This window comes from Sceloporus undulatus, chromosome 8, assembly GCF_019175285.1.
Source record: "Sceloporus undulatus isolate JIND9_A2432 ecotype Alabama chromosome 8, SceUnd_v1.1, whole genome shotgun sequence".
In the NCBI taxonomy this organism is placed as follows: domain Eukaryota; kingdom Metazoa; phylum Chordata; class Lepidosauria; order Squamata; family Phrynosomatidae; genus Sceloporus; species Sceloporus undulatus.
In genome coordinates, this window is record NC_056529.1 from 28,902,052 (window position 1) to 28,924,135 (window position 22,084).

Here is a 22,084-nt window from a genome sequence, read left to right on the forward strand (position 1 = left end):
CATTTGGAGGCAAATATTATTTTGATTTTGATTTTTTTGGGTGGGATCAGGTACAGTGGAGGGTGCTTCTCTCTCAGATCTCTTGTGGGGCTAAGGCAACCTTCCAAAGTTGCCCACGTCTGATTTAAACGATAGGTTAAAAGGCTGATGATTAATGAACTAGAAATCCTCTTGCTAGACAGACTTAAAATAATAACGCTTCCCAAACAATGCACAGAAACAACATCCTGGTAAAGACTCCATGGCTGCTGCTTGTCTGTATGTTGACAGCAAAACCACAATAGATTAAAAAAGAGAAAAAGGAAAGATGATGATCGTGCTGGTGATGATGATGATGATGAATTACACCCTGGAGGGTGTGTGGTTCCTTTTAAAGGTGCTGAAGGCACCTGGGCTGTGTCTTTTCATCTTGCTGTACACCTGAGGCTTGAAATGATTTCATGACCGCAGGCCCTGTTGGGTGTGATTCCTCGGGAAAGTAAAAGGAACAGGGTTGGTTTATTTACAGAGCAAGTCGGGTGTGAGCTTTACTGTTAACATAAGCCAGACGTCAAACAGGTCGCAGGCCGCAGCCTAATGCGAATGCCTTGTGAAATATGCATGTAAATGGGTTTAGAAGCGGAAAAGGCTGAGGGGGGAAAAGAAGTTTAGGAAAGCAAAAGGCTGCGGAAACGACAAGATCATTACATGGTCTCTTAACCAGCAGTGTGTAATTGATTTATCTTCTCCCCCCCCCCCCTTCTTCTTTGCTTGCCACCCACTTGCGATTTCTTAATGCACATTATCCATTCGCCTTGAACATATTTGTCAGATCTCTAAAACAAGGGTGGGTCGTGGAAACGCAGCAAGACTTGGGTAGGGCTGCAGCTGACTTTCTCGACAACCCTTTCATCATGAAGAAAAGAAGGCAAACAACCCGTCCACCTGCTGGGGAATAGGGCAGGAAGCTGTGGGTTTTTATCTACAGGGAAATGGATGGAGGTTAAACATTGGGAAGAACAGCTTGACTATAAGGGCAGCTCAGCCGCAGAAGAGGAAGAAGATCCATTTGGAGATAGTGGAACCTTCCCTTTGGCATTAGTTTTGTCCTACTTTTAATGGTGGTCTGGCCTCTAAATATCATGGAATCAAGTGGTTGAATCTTGACTATTGCCTTATGGTGCTGAAACACTGCCTTGTATTAAAATCTCCTTGCAGGGAAATAATTCACAGACATTGAGCACAATTAACTCTACTACTTAGGAATTTTGCCACCTGATTCCCAACTAACCTTTTTGCAGGTATAAATCTGACCAAAAATTGTATCCTAAAACGTATCCAATGCAGGCATATAACTATAGTTTTTTGTGGGTTTTTTGGGCAATGTGGCCATGTTCTAGAAGAGTTTCTTCCTGACGTTTCGCCAGCATCTGTGGCTGGCATCAAGCCACAAAAAACTATGGATGCCGGCCATGACAGCCTTCGACTTCACAGCAGATAACTATGCTTTGCAGATAAATGTCAGCAGCAGTGGATGAATGGCCTTTTAGAGCCACAGTGTGTGTGCCTTTGTGCACATGTGCATGAGAGAGAGAGAGAGAGAAAGAAAAGAAAAGAGAGAAAGAGTGTTTTCAAGTCACTTGTCAATTTATGGCAACCTGATTAATTTCATAGGGTTTTCTTAGGCAAGGAATACTCAGGGGTGGTTTTTGCTATTTCCTTCCTCTGAAATATAGCCTACAGCACCTGGTACTACTCCTTGGCAGTCTCCCATCTAAGTACAAACCAGGGTTGACCCTGCTTAGCTTCTAAGATCAGCCAGGATCTAGTGCCTTTAGGGTCACAGGTTCCCGACCTGTGCTTCAAGAGCCTTTAGGGCTCCGCATGCCCTTCCCAGGTGCTCTACGGCTGCTCCAGGAAAAGAAATAAAAATTGAATGAAATTAAAGAATAAGAATATATTCTTATATATATGTTCCTAAACACAAAATGTAAGACATTGGTAGGCCTCTTAGGGGCTCCGCCATAGAAATAAGGGTCCTGCAAGTCAACAAGGTTGGGAACCCTTGCTTTAGGATATTTAGGCAAGGGAAATCTACGCATTTAGCAGTGAGTTTGCTAGCCTGCTGTTATAGATGTCCTCTTCAAGGGGCTTCCCATTAAAAATCACAAGAACCTCAGCGTTCTGTGATGCTGTGGAGCAGGATATATGCTGAAGGATACATTGCTTCTCTTCCAATTCATGACTTTGTGTTTGCACAAAGTCTCAAGTTTAATTCTTGGTGTCCATGGCAGAAAACTACCTCCTGCATTTGTTGCAGTTGCCCCTCTCTGGCATAGAGCAAGGAACTGACATGATGCATTCAGGCTGTCATGTAAGTTGTGCTCTCCTATGCGGCAGATGAGAAGATCAGTCTGTATAGAGATGCAGGAGGCAGTTTTCTGCCCTGGAAGCGACATGGATTGCCAAAAATGCCCCCTAAATAGGTTTGGAATTAATCCATAGAGATGAACATAGGGACATAATCTTCTCAAGACAGTGCCTTCTCCATTACCGAACTCTGCTGCTTGTTTTTGACTTATACTAATGTTAGCAGCATGAGAAAATGGGATATGAGCATACCTTTGCAGGCTGGTTTCACATGTTTATTTTTTGATATGTCAGATGCTTGAGATGATTTCTAATTGGTTTCAGAGGGTATAGGTATTCTTTGTAAATGTATCTGCTGTGGCATGGGCTGCTACTTAGCATATCGAGGGGGGAAATTTGGAAAGCATGACTAAATGCATCAGTCAAGGTGTCTCATGGGGAGATGGACAGAGAGATTGTGGTTCAAGGGAGAAAGAGAAAGGAGATTGGATCAAGCCATAAGAGTGCCCAGAGGACAAGTGCGTTCTGCAAAATTAGCAATGCTGTTTCCTGCACAGAAAATATTTTTCCTATGTAGATCAACTATGTGCAAATTTTGCACTGAGAAAATCCTCAACTACAGCATTTACAGCACAGAAAGCAATATTTTCTCCATAAGAAATTATATTTTCTTGGCAGAAATATTATCTTCTGAGCAGGAAATGCTGTTTTCGGCACAACAGAATACAGCAACACATTTATAACAGAGTAAGTCCAGAGCTGCAAAGATTCTTGTTAGTACAGGATTCTTCTCATCAGTGTTTCTAAATATTTGAGAAACATGTTTTTTTTAACCATGTTGCAAAATTTTCAAATATCCTTCCCATCCTTAATTTATATATCTCACCTTTCTTAGGTGAAGCTGAGGGTGGCATACATGGTTCCCAATTGTCATTGTTTCCTCACATCAACCCTGTGGGGCAGAAAGAGGAGAGAGTGGCCCAGTGCTACCCTTAGAGTGTCATGGCTATGTGAGGATTTGAGCATGATTCCTCCCCATTCCTGGTGTGATGCTTAAGGGACATCACAGTGGCTCCTTGGGTTATTCAGTAGTCCAATCAGATTCTCATCCTTCCACAAGAACAGTAAATAAGAGCCGTGCGGTTATAGTACTTGGTTGCTTGGCAGTGTCTGGCAGGCTTCCCAGTGTCTTTGCTGCATCATGAGTGCTTTTATTCTGGGTGCTTATGCTGTTCCATATATATAACGTTCTGGTTACTGTGTTATAAAAGGATCTCATGAATCAGTTCTCCACCCACTTGAGGGTGATCAGATCACTGGCAAACATGATGAATCAGCTCCCCAGAATCACAGAGTTTGGGGTTTGTATTTTTTAATGCACAAGGTAAAGGTGTGTTAACTCAGGCTTCTTTTAGTTTGTCACCATGCCTGCAAACATTTAAAGCACATTCCTGCTGAGTTCTCTCCATTTTTTCCTCCTGAGTGAAATCTGTGTATTTTAAGGCTTTAACTAGAGCCTGCATGTAAGCACCTTAGACTGTCTATCCTTGCTGTGAAATACCCCATTGTGTTGCAAAAGGCAATTTTTACAAACCCAAAGCCTTGAAAATAGGATTCCTGTTAATGCGCAGGGATCATGTTAATTTCTCTCCCTCCCTCCCCAGTGTCTTGTTTTGCAGTATATGCCGCCGCCGCTGAAATTTTGCTGCCCAGGCCTCCTCCCTTAACAAACTCCTCCTCCGACTGGTTTGTTGTTGCCTTCCGATAAGTGAAATGCCAAGTTTTCTATCTTTGCTTTTTCTCATGGCCCCATTAACCCATGTGGTTGGATTATTTAAGGAACAGGACATGTCTGGATACGGTCCCAGAGTTTGCAGTTGTTTCGGATGCCACTTTGAAAGGTTAAGGCTCTCCGAGAAAGATTTGTTCTGCAATAGAGAGGCTGAGAAGGAAAACCTGACAGGTTGCGGCTTGTTCTAAAATTATTTGAGGATTTTAGAGGTGTGCGTGTGTGTAAGAAGCAAAAGACTAGATAATTTATAGAGGCAGCATTGTTACTACAGAGATGGGGAGCTGCAACCATCACATTTTATTTTTAAAGCATCCAAAGAAGATCCTATGCCTAATGCTAATTAAGCATCACAAGACCCTGCCCTCAGGCTTTCCATCTCAAAATCAGTCATGCTAAATTTTGCTTGTACCTAAGGACTTGCCTCTCTTATTTCTTTCCTGCATTTATGTCTGGTCTTTCTTCTGAGGTGCTCAAAGCAGTGCATGATTTGTTCTCTTCCCATGTTACCCTGTGAGGAAGCTTAGGCTTAGAGACCATGACCAGACCTGATTTGAAAAGTGCATTTATGGCTGAGTGGGGATTTGAACCTGGGTCTGTTCAAATCTAACATTCAGTCTAACATTCAGATCACTACAGTCTAACATTCAGATCACTACAGCATTTACCAGTGATGGTGAACCTTTTAGAGGCCGAGTGCCCAAACTGCAAACCCAAACCCACTTATTTATTGCAAAGTGCCATGCCCATCTGGCTTTCTAGTAACAAACTCTGTGCTGGGGCAACGGTACATGTGCCCACAGAGAAGGTTCTGAGTGGCACCTCTGGCACGCGTGCCATAGGTTTGCCATCACTGGCATATACTCATCAATATTTCACAGATGAAAACCTGGATGTGAATGGCCAAGCAACATCAGAGTGTGGTCAAGATGGCAAAAAAGTTATTCGTGACTTTTTGTAAGGAGAGGCTGCAGCCATTTGATTTTGCCTGAACCTACTGGGAAGGGCAAGACTCCACTTCCTTCCTTCCCACACAAGTTAACTGAGTGCAAACTACTTTGGTCCTTTAAACTCAGTTTGCCTGTTAAAATAAACTCAGGGCAAAGGGGATAGTGGGAGGGGAGAGAGAAATTGGGGCTTTAAAATGCTTTAAAGATCTATTCTTATTGAACGACATATTGAAACAGGTAATTCTCAGGTAATTATTCTCAGGTAATATTGCATGACACATACCCTCCCGGTCTGCACTCTGGTAGCTACAAGATTTAACATTTGCTCAGTACTGGGAAGTAAGGCATGAATTTGCAAGAGCTGGGTGGCTCTTTTATTGAGCCCAGTCTATCAAAGATTAGCACTGCAGTCTGATAACAAACAATTAGTATGTCCATATTTCAGTAGGATGCTTACACATCAGTGAAAAAATGGCGGTTTAATGATAATTTGTTTATTTGGCCTGGATATGATATGTTTGAGCAAGTGTGGATGATGAATAGACACAGTCATGGAGACCACAGGCCTGAATCTGCAAGAAGAGCAGTGGATGACAAGGAGGCTTGGATACGTTTCAACTATGGGGTTGCTATAAGTCAAGATCAACTTGAGGGCAGTTAACGATAACAGTGCATATAGAATAGGGCTCTAAATATCCTATAAGCACCAGATCCTAACCGATCTTGGAAGCTAAGCAGAGTCAGCCCTGCTTAGGACTTGGATAGGAGAACATCAAGGAAGACCAGGTGATGTAGGCTATATTTCAGAGGAAGAAACTGGCAAAACCACCCCTGAGTTCTTCTTGTCCAAGATCATGGGACTGCCATAAATCAGCAGGTAACTTGAAGACACATACACACACTCATGCATATAGTAGGAGCATTTTATGATCTCTTCTTCTAGTCCCCATGTATAATGCAAAGTTCATATGCTACATTTCATGACACTCTAGAGCAGTGGTTTTCAGTCATAGGTTCTCCAAATGTTTTGGACTGACACGCTCACACTTTCACAATCCTTGACCATTAACCTCTGCCTAGTGCTGTTGTGATTTGAAGTTTGAAATATGTGGAGGACCAAAGGTTGCGAACAGCTGCTCTATATGATCTGCAGACCCTTCGACATGTTCCTTCAGAAGTTTGATGAGGTGCAGCAGGAATGGGATCTGAAAAACTCCATTGCAAATGTAGCAGTCCAAGCTTGGATTTGAGTCTCTGGACATTTAAACCTGGAGAGCATTTGACTGTGCATAAAACACTCAACCGAATGTGTAGAAAGTGTGAATTGTCCAGACATACCACAGTTCCCACAACAGGCTTTAGAACTGCTTTTCTCCTTCCTAAAATGATATTTCCGCTTATGAAAGCAGCCCTGAAGTGGCCCCGGATATGTGTAGATAAGAGTTTGTTTGCTCAACACTCTCCTTGATAACGGTGTATTGGATAAATGTACAGTTGCGTGCTGTTCTTACTGTTTGTTTTGGAGAAGGCCCATAATTCAGAGGTAGAACACATGCTCTGCATGTAAAATATTCAGTTCTCAGCTTCTTAAGTTGTTTTTAAATAAAGACTTCTAGGCTGGGAAAGACTTCTGAAGTAATCTTGGAGAGCTGCTTCTGAATGGAAGGAAGGAGATGGTGTAGGGCTGCATGGAACAGTGGTTTAACTAAGCTAAGTGTGGCTTCATGTTTTCCTCAAGGGTGACACTTGTCATGAACATCTTCATCTGTGGCAAAATATATGTTATGCTCAAAAACTCTGAGGAAGCAGGAGTAAAGAAAAAGCATCTTCCAGCCATACACTTTAGTCTGCTTTGGAACAGAGAACAAGAGTTATAAGGTATAATAATACCTTCAACTGATAACAGAACAACATGTTCCATCCTTTATCTACTCATAGTTATGGCCTTGGCTCTAGTCCCTTGTGCTCCTTCCTTCCTTCCTTCCTTCCTTCCTTGCCTTTGGCGAACCAGATACATTGTTAATAACCAGTGCAGGTGAAATGATGACACCTGGCTGAGCAATTGTTGTTTTGTGCCTTCAAGGTAATGTCTGACTTATGGTGATCCTGACTTATCATGGGTTTTTCTGGGGCTGAAAGAGTGTGGGCTTCCATTGCTGAGCAGGGAATCAAACCCTGGTGTCCTGGGCTGGGTCCAACTGTCTCAAACCACTACACCATGCTGGCTCTTACACCACGGTGGATGGCACCACTGAGTATATCTAGCCTTCTGTCCTGGAGAGAAGCTCAGCATGACTTGTGTTGCTTACAAAGTAATAAAAGCATGTTTCTCAAAGAATATAAAATATTATAATCATGCTAAACCAGGACCATAAAACTCAGCTTTGTAGAATGCTTGCCTAAACAAGCATGCTAGCTTGACTCCTAAAAATTTGTACAATGGTCTGTCTTGAGAAGCATCTCCAGAAATGTCCTTTTCTTCACTTGCCAGAGCAGGGTCTAGTCGGTTGGTTTTTGTAGACTTAACATGGATGTTCACATGAGAAGCAGTGCTTCCTGTGTTACAACAGCTGCATAGGAGCCTTGCATATTAACTCACTAATGTTTAGTTGCCCTTAAAGGTGTTTTACTAGCCAGATAACTATGACATGTCAGTGGCCTGATACAAACAGAACAAGAGAACAAAATAAGTTCTCTTCCCCATTTACAGAGGTTTCCTTGGCTGGAGGCAAGTTGATCATTGCTTTATCTGCTGCAGGCAATTGTGTGAAGGGCTGACTATGAATCTGATGTGTAGGGATGGTGATAACGCCTTATCTGTGAACAACTTGAATGAGAGAGCTGAGAATTGGATAGATGTGGAAGGGCAGCTAAGGTGAGACAACTCGGGCTGAAAAACAACTGTCTTGTAGTCCCTTAGATTAACATTTATTGCAGCATAACCTTTCACAGACTTTTCTCAAATGCAAACAAAACTATCCATGCTTGGATGGTATATAGGGGCATATGAATACAGAGCAGGGCATTATTGTCATTGTGTGCCTTCAGGTTGTTTCCAGTTTATGGTGACCCTAACACAACTCTATTGCAGGGTTTTCATGGCAAGATTTGTTCATAGGGAGATTGCCATGGCCTTCCCCTGAAGATGAGAGAGTGTAACTTGCCCAAGGTAAGCCAGCGGATGTCCATGAATGAGTGAGGATTTGAACCCTGGTCTCCCAGAGTCCCTAGTCCAGCACTCACACCACTATACCACACTGCTTCTTAGCATCAGAGTTAGCCCAAGATATTTTCCTAGAGGGTTCAATGATAAAGTGTCACCCTTTCCCACATACACAGACTCTCTGAAGTGGGGGAGTGTGAAGTCCTAGCCCATATTTTGTGCCCCCCAAGACTTAGGGTGACTGGGCAAGTCGCACACTCTCAGCCTCAGAGGATGACAATGGCAAATCCCCTCTGGAAAAAAACTTGCCAAGAAAACCCTGTGATAGATTCACCTTCACTGTAAATCAGAAACAACTTGAAGGCACACAACAACAAAAGGGATCATTGAAGGAGCAGCATGAAAAGGCTAGTCGATGCAGCCACAGGCTTTCAGTCTCAAGGAGCACAGAATGTTTTTCTCAGTGCTTGTGGATTGTAAAGGACAGGAGGGCTATAAAGGTTGCGTACAAAGCAAATAACGTCAAGGATGGTTTCTCAGAGAAGTACTTCCTGTTTTTTTAGATATATATTGCTTCTAAGAAGGATACGTATAAAATGGCCTGCTAAACCCAGTCGTACATTGTGTATCATTCTTTCTGTGAACTTGACCTCTTGTGGCTATGAAAAGAGAATATGGAAATGAATTCTGTTTGAAATAGCTGGTTAATGAATTGTTTAATGCATTCCTCTTGTGTCTTAGAAAAACTGTGCAGCTTAAGAAAAAACCCAAAACAAATAATAAGGAATATATATGCAAAACATGACAAGCAAAAACAATTATTTACTGTTTTAAACCACATTTAAAAGCAACTCTGTTTGGTTTGAAGAAGTAAATAAATAGTTAATACAATGGCAGAATGCTACAGGTTCCTGGCTTATGGTACAAAACACAACTAATAGTGGAACAGCCCCCTGTACTTATAAATAACTAAAAAGTTACTGTTGTACCACAGAAGGTGTGATGTTATTCCTTGTGAACTTGTAGTCATAATGTAACACCTATAGGCCTGACTCATGTTAGGGACTTACACACACACACACACACAAGTTTCCTTTATGCATGCTTATGTTCTCTTTTGCGCACTGTGGGGATTGCTATTACCATCTTCCTTCCACATTGCCCAACCTTCCCCAACTTAACTGAAGACCCTCTTTAGCCCCTTTAGCACCACAGCTATTCCATGCTTCATGGGAACCAGGATGGATTAGAGAAGCACTTGGCTATGTCCCTGGAGCTGGGTGCGAAATGATCACAGCAGCTGAGACCTCTGGAGGACCCTGGCAGATCTCAGTGCTTATGGCATTATTTCGTGTTTGGTTATGAAGATGTAGGCAGGCACTTCTGCAACCCTGTCCATAACCCACAAACCATAATGGCCATGTACCATTCTTCAGCAGCTCTTGAGTAAGTCTGGCATGTGGTATATGGCCCAGCTGAGCATGCGGATGTGAATGCAGATCTGCTATACTGAGCCATGCAGGATCTTATCCATAGTATCTTTTGGAAAATGTAACTGTTTTCGAGCAACCGATTGTTCTAAACTGTTTTACTTGTTGTCCTGTGAATGTAAGACTCTAAAGGTTTTACTTCTTTGTTTCTTGGTTTTTAGGATATGATGATATCTCAGAGACAAACTTGATATCACACAGTGTTTATTCCGCCAAACACGTACAAGAAAGTCATCCCAGACCCATTCGCAGGAAAAGAAGTGTCGGTAAGGAACAAGAAATTGGACTATCTGTACAAAAATGGCACGAGGCAGTGGGGATCGATGCAAGTGCTTTGTGGTTGGCCTTGGGGTAAACAAAATAGAGTAGTTGTTTAAGAAAAATGACCTTGTAAACACAAGGAGGAACATTTCATATTTTCTGCTCCTTTCTACAAATCAGACATATTCTGTTACACAGAACATTCTTTCATTCATTTTGTTCATGTTGCAGCATGTTCACAGTGAAGTGTGAGCTGGGAGATGCCATGCTGTCTTGATTCAATTTAGCCATTTCCAAACTATGTATAGGACTGAATTAAATGACAGAAGAGCTCTGTCAGCTCAAACCAGGCCAAGATAGTTTGCTGTTTGAGTCAAAGGACAAGATGGCACAAACATGCTTTCATTCAACTTACAGGGTGATCTGAATTGCCCCTTGAATTTTACTTCAACACCAGTGAAAGGTCATTATCGTCTGTTGAATATGGTAGTAGCAGGCTTGATTGGCGAGTGCACATGGGTTGTGTGATACATATATCTCTATTCTTTAATAGCATGAACAGGAGTTGCCAGAAGCAGTTGCCTCACTTTGGTTAATGTCAGGGTAGCCTTCCTCCAAAGCACTTGGAAAAACGATTCACATAGCAATGGGGTGGAGAGGGCAGAAGCTTTGCTCTGTCTAGGTTGTGTAGTTGTTAATTTAAAATAAACCTGGGTACTCATTTTAGCGACCTCGGAAGGATGCGAGTCTGAGTCAAGCTTGAGCCCTTTTGCTGGTCTTGAACTTGCAACCTTGTGGTTTTGAGTGAGTACAGGCATTTAACCACTGTGCCACCAGGCCTCATTCTTACTGCTCTCATCACAAAATGTTCTACTAAAACAGACAGTAGTTTAAGAAAGGGTGTTTTGAATTCTCGTCTAGAAAGCTCTAGATAGTGGTTCCCAACCTTTGGTCCCCCATAAGTTGTGGAGTCCAGCTCCCACAATTCTAAACTGTTGGCCAAGTTGGCTAGGGCTTTTGGGATCTGAAGTCCAAAACAAATGGAAGGGACCAAGGATTGGGAACCACTGCTCTAGTGCATCAAAAAATTATAAACCCCATGATTCCATAGAATGCATCCAGCAGATAAAGTGGAATTATATTGCTAAATGTAATGTGAAATGGCCCCAATTCGCCATGGATTTGTTTAATCTTTTAAAAACTGATTTAATTGCTGACTTTTTCACTACCCCAGCAGCATTCTTGGTGACTCAAGGGGGATTCTCACAGCTAGGTCCCACACAACAGCGATAAGCTATCGCATACCCTGTGAGCTTTTTCAAAACAAAGGATGTTGCTAATCCAGATGTATCTCATTCCTTTTACAGAAGAAGCCATTCCTGCTGTCTGCAAAACACGAACCGTTATATATGAGATACCTCGGAGTCAGATCGACCCGACATCTGCTAGCTTTCTGATATGGCCACCGTGTGTGGAGGTGAAGCGCTGTACAGGCTGTTGCAACACCAGCAGTGTGAAATGCCAGCCGTCGCGGATACACCACAGAAATGTTAAGGTGAGAAAGGCAGGGACATTGGTGTACCAAGGTGGGCCAGAGGACAGGGTCTCCAAGTATGGTTACACTGACCCCTTCCCTTTCCCCTGGCAATGGTGACACCTGCACAAGGCAAATGGGGCATCTCTCTTATTCACTCTCAGTGGAAATCATTACTTTTGTATGCCTAATGATACTCTGCCCTTACTTTCCAATGTGTCCTCACCTGTGTCCTTTACTTTGACACCAGCACTCCCAGCCATCCCCAAATCCCCCACCATCTAAACTATACAGCCTCTTTTCCCTTCTGGCTCCTCAGACCTTCACAAGTGCCATGTTGTAGTACTCCCTCCCTTTCTTTTTCACTCCCTGTTCTCCATTCTGTCTTTCTGATCTCACTTCCTTATCCATCCCTTTGACTCTACCTATAATAGCAATACAAAAGACTCTTGCTCCTTTAATGGTTTCTTCCCATTTGCTCCTACTGTCCCTTATGCATGGGATTCCCTTTCCATCATCTACATGGTGTCAGTTCTCTAAACACTTAGCATTTATTTAGGATGTTTAGAGTACTTAAAATGTTTCATATGGGCTACCATTTTATGATCCTTTCAGTAACCTTCTAAGGAACTTATTGTTTTATATTCTGGGGAAGAGAAGCTAAGTGTGTGTGTGTGTGTGTGTGTGTAGAGAGAGAGAGAGAGATTGAGAGAACAAAATTGGCCTAAGGCCAGTGTTTATATGATAGAGGCAAGATTCACATTGGAAGTATTTCAAGTTGTACATCCCCTTAGCCATACATTACAACCAAGGATTGCTGTTTATCATGCAGGGACACAACTAGGAATCAGAATTTTGTTTCAGTTTGTGTTTGATTAGAATTTGCCAAACTTTGCAAATTCCAAATATGGTAGCAAAACTGATGGACACAACTAGACAGTGATGGTAGGTGTGTATGTGTGTGTGCATGTGAGTGATGACAAAATATGTCTTATAATTCTAGTTTTAATCCTATCCTACTCATTCACCTGAAATCTTCGTAGATTTAGGGCTGAAAACACAATGCCAAATGGTAAACATACAGTGTAATAGAAAGATTGGATAGTTGTTGTGTTGAGAAAGGAGACTTGCGGTTATGTTGGAGTGCTTTGTATCTACAACAGGAATGGTTCTACTATTAGCCAAAGAGAAGCAACCACTTCAGGGGGCGATGAAGGGGTGGGTGGGAGTGGATAACAGTGATGGTTTTCCCTGACTTTTCCTTCTGAGTTGTTTGGACTTTCCTCTTTATCAGAAGTCAGAATTATGTATCCCTACACAGCTTGTTCTGATCCCATAGATAAGTTTGCTAACATTTAGGATGGTGGAAGATTGTGCTTCACTCCTGCTGCCAGCATCGTCATCGTTATAATGATTGTTGTTGTCATCATTAACCCCCTACTTTGTGTTTATATCTTGCTTTATGTCCCCAGAAGTGGGACTCAAGCTGGCTAGTATTAAAGTTGGCTTCTTTGTGTGGAATGGAGGAGTTGTCTAGTTGTGCCATCTTGTCCTTGACCCCAGGCAGCAGAACGACTTGGCCAGCCTGGGCTTCATCAACTTTTCCCTTCTCATTTCATTTTAAGTGGAGTCTAATTGACAACCTCACCATTCTTGAGAAATCCTTAAAGTATAACATATACGTCACACAGAGAGACAGAACGATAGTGGAGACTGAGAGTGACAGCTGTATTTAAATATCTGAAGAGATGTCATGGAGAGCATGGACCAAGCTTGTTTTGTGCTGCTGCAGAGACTAGAACATGAACCAGTGGATCCAAATAGCAAGAAAAGAGGTTCCACCCAGATGTTAGGAAGAACTTATTCATTGTTAGAGCAGTTAAACAGTGGAATTGATAGTGGACTCTATGGAGGTCTTCAGACGTTGGATGGGCATTTTTCAGTAGTGCTTTATTTGTATATTCCTGCATGGCAGGGGATTGGATGAGATGGCCCTTTTAGCCACTTTGAGCTCTGTGATTCTGTGAAATATTCATAATAACAAGTTCTCCTGTTGTAAGAGAACATGTAGAGAATGAAACAGTGCAGATATAAGGGGAGTTTCCCCCCTATATATTAATTTATGTCCCTCTGGGGTCAGTTATGACCAAGAATGCGTAGGAAGGCAAAATGGCATAAACTAGCAAACCGACTTGATTATGCCTTTCCCACAAACCTTCACAGCCTCTCTCTTGATTTTAGGATGATAGAAGGACTCAGGGGAGATTTTGAATGTAAAAATCCCCATACAGCCATGTTTCCTTAATTAAACATCATGTAGGCAAAACTAAGCTTTTATTTGTGGAAACTTAGTGCTTTTGAACTGGGGTGGGGAAAATGTGTTTCATATAGACTCCTCTCTTGGGATTTGAGACTCCTTATGGCTTCATGCCATATTTACTCATTAGGCAAAATCCTTTTTTCTCCTGCCTGCCACAGTCTATCAAACATTTAACAAAATGAATGGTAATTATTCACTGGCTCATTCTTAGTCCAAATGGAGTTTATCACACGGGAGGGATCCCATGCAAAAACGGGATCTATCGTGAAAAAACCCTGCATAATCAGATTTATCATTAGATGACATCTGGGTTAACCCAACATTAACCTAGACAGAAAGTAGAAAAGACACGCAAAAGCGCAATTGGTTTTCAGACGATGTTGCTGTTAAGGTGCATTAACACGACATTAACCCGGCAAGAAGGAAGACAAAATGCAATTCATTTTACTTCTGGAAAACCCCCAAAATAAAAAGAATCACATTTTGTCAACTTTCTAGCCAGTTTAATGTTGCGTTAAGCCCGATGTGTCTGAAAATCAATGGCGCTTTTGAGTGTCTTCCTGTTTTTCTTTCTTTCAGGTTTTAAATCTTGTTTCAAATCCCATTTCTGCATGGGATGCCTCCCGAGTGATAAACTCCAGTTGTGGTTTTACATTGGTAAAAATTAGCAACACTACTTTGGAAGTTAAATTCACTAGTAGATCTGTGACAAGGATTTCATGATCCTGGGAGACTCCTATTCTCTATAGCAGTGATGGTGAACCTTTTCGAGGCTGAGTGCCCAAACTGCAACCCAAAACCCACTTATTTATTGCAAAGTGCCATGTCCCTATGGCTTTCTAGTAACAAACTCTAGCAAACTCTGGGCTGGGATGATGGCACATGTGCCCACAGAGAGGGCTCTGAGTGCCACCTCTGACATGTGTGCCATAGTTTCGCCATCACTGCTCTATAGGCAGATATTGTATTTATCTCTTCCACCTTCCACTCTCTGCCATTTCCATTGATTTACATCTCTCTGTTCTGCTTCTCACAGTGGCTCACTAGATAACTCTAGGAAGCCAGCAGTAAAAAGTGATATCTGTCAAATCTCCCCTTCCTTGGCACCTCAGCAACTGATATTTAGTCCAGAAAACCCAGAACATCCCTATGCTCTTTGCTCAGGCTGCTTGGTAGTCAATGCAAAAAGCTGCACAGCATTTTATGAGTTTTAGGTATGAACAAGCTGATCCAGCTGGTGTCTTCTAAGCTGAAAACACAACACTCAATATGTGTGTATGTTTTGTGTTGATGGCTGGGGAGGGGAAGAGTGCGATTCTGACATTTCAGATGTTATTACTACACAAAACCTTCTTCAGTCCCTAGTCACATTTTCAAATGTGCTACTTCTCTCATCCCTCCCTCCTCCCAGCAATATGCTCTGCAAACATTAATTTTAAAAGCAAGGGAGGATTGAGGGCAATCTAATTAACCTGAATGCTGAAGAGCAAACTTAAAGGTTTAGCAAAAACAAGGCAGTATTAATACAGCTGGGTACCGCAGTGCTATTAATCTTGGCATCTTTCTTCTTCTGTTGGGGTATTGGGCTTTCTAAGTGAACTCAGGGTTGCTGTTTACCAGCTCTCATTGGGGATGTGATGACTTGCCATGAGTGACTGCTTCAAGCCTTCCTTTGCTGCTGCTTCCCTGATGGCTCTCTCAGGTCATTGCTTAGGAGAGATATGAGGAAAAATTGGGGTGAGTTTTGAGAGTGCGGAAGTCTTGGGGCTCTTTCCTGGCAACGTGGTCCCTCAACTTGAATTGGTAAGCAAATGCTCAAGGAGTAGCTGCTGCCAGGAGTATCTGCTGCAGTTTGCTTTTGCCTGAGCCTACTGGGAAGAGCAAGATTCCAACTCCCCGCTGTTGAATGAATTGCCTAACTCCTAAATATAAGCAAGACACCCCTTACACAACTACTTGTACTATTCTCTGGATCCCAGTAAACATGAAATAAAAGGGTAATTCTGTCAGCCCCTTGTATTTACAACAAGCAACATCCGATTACTGTCATCCATACCCAACAGTTGCACTCTAGAGGTCTTGAGAAAATCCTCCCTGTTCTAAACTTTAATTAAAACAGGAGCAAAGTAGCCTTTGTAGAGAAGGGCAAACTGACCTCACTGTCACACCAGTCATTTCCAAACAGAAAATCCATATTTATTTCCTCTTGCCTCAGATGCTCAGGCAGCTCTCTCTCTGTCTCTTTCTCACTGCCTTTGATATAACTAATTGTTTCACAAGCTCTTTGGAATTCCCATGTTTGGAGATGAATGGCCTATGTGTGCCATAATCCAGAAGATCCTCTTTTGGGGTCACCCAGAAGGTGCTGAGGGTGGAGGGTGGGATATGTTTTGCTTATTCCCACAAGAGAGCTGAGAGCTTCTCTTGTTCTGATTCTGTGATGTCAAGCTTATGTAAAAGTCGCTTTTTGGAATGACATTGAAAAGACCTCCATTTCTCACCCTTCTTTTATTGACAAGATGGTGAGATCATAGTGCAGGGCTCAATAAGCCCACTCTGACTGGAAATATATCCAGTTAGTGGAGAGGTCACTGTGTAGGATGTTGAGAAGCCAAAGAAAGCATGCAGAGACAAATGCACAGCCAGACTTGAGCCAGGAACACTGGGCGTGTATGGCTACCATATCCTGCAGGCTGGTAGCCAGAGGCGGTTGCCCAAATAAGCAGGTCAGCAATCCTAGAATACCGCACCTTTCTCATTGTGTTGGACCCAAAGTGTCATGCCTGGCAACATGCATGATGGTTATGAGGTTGTTTGGTAAAACATGTTTATTTAAACACGTTGGAAATGAAGAAGGCCAGATGGGAAAGAGATAGAGAGATGGTCAGTAAAAAGGTTTTGCTACTTATCTGCCTGGCTGATCGAAGTTTTAATTCCCAAGCTATGGACAGTCCTGCAGCTTTGTTTACAGTCAAAACATCATAGAATCATAGAATTGTAGAGTTGGAAGAGACCACAAGGGCCTAAATGTCTTCTGGACATCCTATTACAATTAATGAAGTAGATATTTTCCTCGACATTACTTCTTTTAAAATACGAGAGAGTGGCCATTCTTATATGGTTTCCCCGGGTGAGCTGCCTGATATATGTATATAGAGGTATTGTAGATGCTATATCTATATGATGTAATAATAAAGGATATGGGAATTGTTGTTGTATATCCACACATCTCGGCTCACCTCAGCTTGCTGTTTTTTGACTCTGGGACACAACCTGTGTTTTTGATCACCTTACGCCTTTAGAAAAGGAGTTTCATCAGGTCCAGTGTTGTAGGCACACTTCAGTATGTTGTTTTTAGCCGTTAAAGCCCTAAGTGGAACCTAGGCATTTTGAAAGACCATCTTAAGAGAACTTGCCTATGATCAAAAATATTTGTTTTGGAGGCCTTTCCTTGCGCACTTTCATCAGAAGTGAGTGTGTGTGATGATAGGAGATTACAGTCAGTGTATCCTAACTGGCCACTGTGCAAAACAGGATTAGACAGGCCTTTCACAATGTAGACACTCCTGTTGTTTTTGTGTGCCTTCAAGTCGTTTCCGACTTATGGCTACCCTAAAGCAAACTTATCATGGGGTTTTCTTGGCATGATTTGTTTAGAGGAGGTTTGCCATTGCCTTCAACTGAGGCTGATGAATTGGTGCTGGCTTCTTTAGCATTCAGATGCCCCCCTCCTGAGCTTTTCACTCTCAAAAAGTTTTCATTGTGTCATGAGTGGTCCTTGGCTTTAGTCCTATTTTACTTACTCTTTTTCTGTTATTGTTTGGGTGTGTAAGGTTGCAGATTGCTTTACCATTTGCTGTATTTAATTCAAAGGGATTTTTTTATTGGCCTGCTGTTCTGATAATATGGTAAACTACTTTGGGTATAGATTTGCATAGGAGGAATATTTTAAATTAAATAGCATTGCCTAACTCTAAGATGTTACTTTTAAAAATCATAACACTAAACTTTAAATCCTCCCAGTATTTCAGATTAAGGCGGCCAAAGCATCGATAAATAACTTTTGCAAGCTCTGAATTAAGCAGATCAAAGCCACCTTCTATGAATCAGTTTCTCTACTATTACTCACAAGAAGTAATTTTTTTTCTTGTATTAGTCCAGAGTCCAGTAGTTTCTAAATTTTAATGCCTACTGAGTAAAGTGCAGAGTACATGATGTAGATGTTTGGTAAACCTTTTGTGAAGCATAACAAATTATGCAGCCATCATCAACCCACTCCATGTTTTTGGGCTACAATTCTTGTCAACCAAAGCCAGAGCAAATGATAGAGGTTGTAGTCTATCATATCTGGAAGGCACCAAGTTGGGAAAAACTGCATTAACAGGTCTCGGCAATTTGTTGTTAGCAGCGAAATAAATGAATGCCTTCCATTTAGCAAATTGCCTTTTGGTAATTTGATCACTACATATCTTTGCTATCCACTCAGATCACTCTCCCTTGTCATATAGTTAAGATGCTGTCTTGTGTTCTGCATTTTCAATAGGATGAATGAATGTTGTAAATCTACTCTGCCTTCCAAAAAGCTCCATCAATTAATTCCTTTCTCCCTACAACATAATCCAGCTCTTGCTTCTTGAGCCACTTTACACAAACATCCCTGGTCTCTCAGCTGTTGCTTTTGTGTCCTGCTGACTTTGTGTTGTCTATTTAAACCTCAAGAGAATGCCAGACCTGTATCCCGGAGCTGTATCCTGACCCTTGCAACCCTTTTGGAATGGCCCAGTTCCATCGGCCGTCATTCCATCACACTGTTGTTAATCCATTTGAGAGCTGCAGCAAATAAAAGGTCTTTTGAGAAAAGTGACTTGAGTTTAAAAAGGCATTCCATCATATGGAAGCTGCTGATGGTTTTGTTTCTCTTAGTGGTTTTTGCAAAATTGGTGTAGGCAGTTTCCCCCATTAATTTCATGTACTTACTTAAATGTTCCAAGCACTGGATTCATTTTGATGGTTTAAAATTAACCCTGGGTTCTGTCTTGTGAGTCCCAGAATAGATGATGCTCTGAAAGGAATTGCAAATAAATAACACAGGGTCACCAGTTGTAGTCACTGTGGGATTGTTATGTCATGGCATATCATCCAACATTTCACAGATGAAAACTGGGATGCATGTGGCCAAGTAGTATCAGAGTGTGCTCAAGATAGCAAAAGTTACTATTGAGGAAGAACAGGAGATGCTAGGAGATGCTGTATCAGTTTGCTTTCTGAATTGAGGGTAAACTACTTTTCAACTTTGACCTCAGTTTGAAGTAAGAGAAATGGTGAAAGTGAGAGGATGAGAGAGAAACTAGGGCATTTTAAAAGCATGTGAAAAAGTGGGATGACAGCAGAGTAAATTGGGACTGTCATTGTCAAACACTGAGACATTTGGAAGGTATGCCAAGGCTTGCAGGTCATGAATGTTTTGGGTTCCAATCTTGCATGGAAGAGATTCTAGTTGACCAAATATATGTACAGTTTAGGCCTCTTATGAATTGATTGTGGTCATTTTTCTAGATTGACAGAACCTGTGTATTGATGTGATGTTGTCTTTACAAACTCTCACAACACTTGGTTTTACTATGTTGCTGGCACATTTATAGAATATGGAATATGAAATATATGTGCATATAGTTTGTCTGCATTGGAAAACAGGAGTAAAGCAACATTTGGCTACAGTTTCTGGCACATATAATTTTCTACACTGCTGATCCATTTCATCACCAGAAATACATATAGCTGATATGAAAGTTTTTCCATTATTGCTGGGATTCCATCAGGATCTTTGATTGCAGAGGTCTTAATCTGTGTTTTGTTGTTGTAAATGGGATGGATTCATCATCCTTTGATGTTGAGTGACTCAGATTTGCCATACATTTTTCTTCCAACTTTGCACTTGGTGAGAGTTAGACCATGCCAGAGGAAGCTCAAAGCATTATTGCTTCAACCCGTGGTTGACCTTTCAAGCAAAGCATTCTTACGCATTGCAGCCTGCTGTAAATCTTCCTTCATAGAAAACTGACAGCTTTGGAAAATGTTGCAAATATGAACACACCAGACACTATGTCTTTTGTAATAAGGACAGCTAACTTTGCCGCTAGGAAGACTGGTGCCTTGTTACCACCCAAAGTGTCTGCAGATGGTTGAATTTCTGGATATGTTTTAGGTAGCTTTCCTTTGTCCTTGAGATGCTTTGGCATGGTAACCTTTATTTGGTGTCGAAAAATGTTGTCAGATGATAATAGGTTAATCCTGTACAGATTTGGGATATAGAAGAGATCCTGAAACTATGCCTATTATTTTCTAGAAGAGGTAGCTTGGTAGTAGGGTACATGCTTTGCAAGTTGGATATTATAGATTAATCTCAGGCTAGAAAAGAAGCCACTTGAGGATGCATATTGTTGCTGGCAGAGTTGACAGTATTAGATCAGATCGCTCCAAATAGAGCATCTTCATGTACTGTATTCATGAAGTTGGAAGAGAGATGGCTTTTCCAAATGATGCCTTTCCCCCTTACCTTGGATGAATAGTAATTTATATTGTAAGCCACTTTGGGTCCCATTCAGGAGAAAAGTGGGATATTAACTAAATACTTTCTCCCCTTGAAGGAGCATCCAAGTGGTGGCTGCAGCTAGTAGCTCCTGTGGCATGGTTTTACTAAGCCATTGTATACAGTGGGACTTTAGCATCCACTAATTTTTGCATCCTGGAATCAAACACCAGTGAATACCAAGTGAAGAGAACTTGGATTACAAGTCCCTTAAATGATATTTGCTAAATTAAAGCCCATAAGTTGGATTCCCCATCACTGTCAGAAGAAAACACTTGGAACCTCAAACCAAAGGTCACTGGCAGTTTGCTCTTCCTGTCTCCCAGGAGTAACAATATGGCCGAAGAAAGGCCAAGCTGGCTATCCACTCATCCTCCAACACCTTTAGTTTTTCTTTCCTCTTCCTTTCCAGATCTCATCCCCTTTTGTATCATGTCTGTTAGACTGTGACCCTGCAAGAACTGTGTTACCTTTTAAAAATCCCCACTATACATTTTAGCTACTTTATAAGATGATAACATTGACTGCCACCTCCAAGACAAAAATAAATCTCAAATTACTTTTTGAGAGTGGAAATTGAAATGGCAGTTTTGGAGCCGTTTTGATGGAGCCAGTCAATGTTTGCTGCTTGTGGTATGGCATTGCATTGATCAAAGTGAGCTTGCGTAGTGGTGACAGGACGTTTTGCTGGTATTTTGTAGCTCTCCATCCCATATAAGTAGATTGAGAGAGCTATTTCTCTGCATAAGAGCAAAACACAAGAGCATCCTTTTGTTGAGCCAGTAGGTTGGGTGGATGCAGTCATTCTTTAAAAGAAAAGGAACATCGCTCATCAGCCGGAAGTTATCCAAGATAGCTCTACAAGCATTTATAGTATGACTGGCACATGGCCAAATGCTACTCAAATCTGGGTTCCCAGCCTAGCATGACTTCCCTTGTAGTCCTGCTTGTTTTTAAACGTCCTGCTTCTGCATCTGGGTTATTTTGGCAAGCGAGTGATTTTGGAGTGTGCTTGTAAAACCGTTTTTGTTGTTGTTTAAAAAACAAAGCATTGAAGGCCACAAGTCTTTATTATGAGCAATTATGAAATGCAGACCTTCTTGAACCATCGCACGTTTGGGTAGCTGGGGAACCAACGGCGTTATTTGTGTACTTCTTTGAAGACAAGTTGAACTGTAAACTAAAGGGGTCTGTTCAATGAAACCTCTGTCTAGTTCCTTACCTTAGAAAATAAAATAGCCACATGAATGCCATATCAATAAACACTTTTTCTTTGCAACGTCATTCCTGATGAACCTTCTTCTCTTTTTTAAACCACAGGTGGCAAAAGTGGAATATGTTAGAAAAAAGCCAAAATTAAAAGAAGTCTTGGTAAAGCTAGAAGAGCATATGGAGTGCACCTGTACATCATCAAATTCTAATTCAGATTTTCGAGAAGAAGAAACTGGTAGGTGGGATGATGGTGGGATGTTAATTTGGTGGTGATGGAAATGGCGTGGCTCCTCATTTTCTCAGTGTGGGCTCTTGTGCATTAATGTTCAACAAGGGAAGATACATTGGTGATGGTGGTGGTGTGGTGGTGGTTTCTCCTTGGTGATGGAGAACTGTTCCAGTCATGTTATTAGGACTCTTATTTGGA

The 22,084-nt window shown here is 41.7% G+C and overlaps 1 protein-coding gene across 3 annotated transcripts in view; it reads left to right on the forward strand.

Moving 5' to 3' along the window:
- PDGFA (platelet derived growth factor subunit A) overlaps positions 1-22,084 on the forward strand; it is a 44,066-nt gene that overhangs the window by 18,144 nt on the left and 3,838 nt on the right. For all 3 annotated transcript variants that reach the window (XM_042438730.1, XM_042438733.1, XM_042438732.1), the window contains exons 3-5: positions 9,903-10,007; positions 11,370-11,557; positions 21,766-21,892. In XM_042438730.1, the coding sequence (XP_042294664.1) occupies positions 9,903-10,007; positions 11,370-11,557; positions 21,766-21,892 (420 nt within the window). The remainder of the gene's footprint in view (positions 1-9,902; positions 10,008-11,369; positions 11,558-21,765; positions 21,893-22,084) is intronic.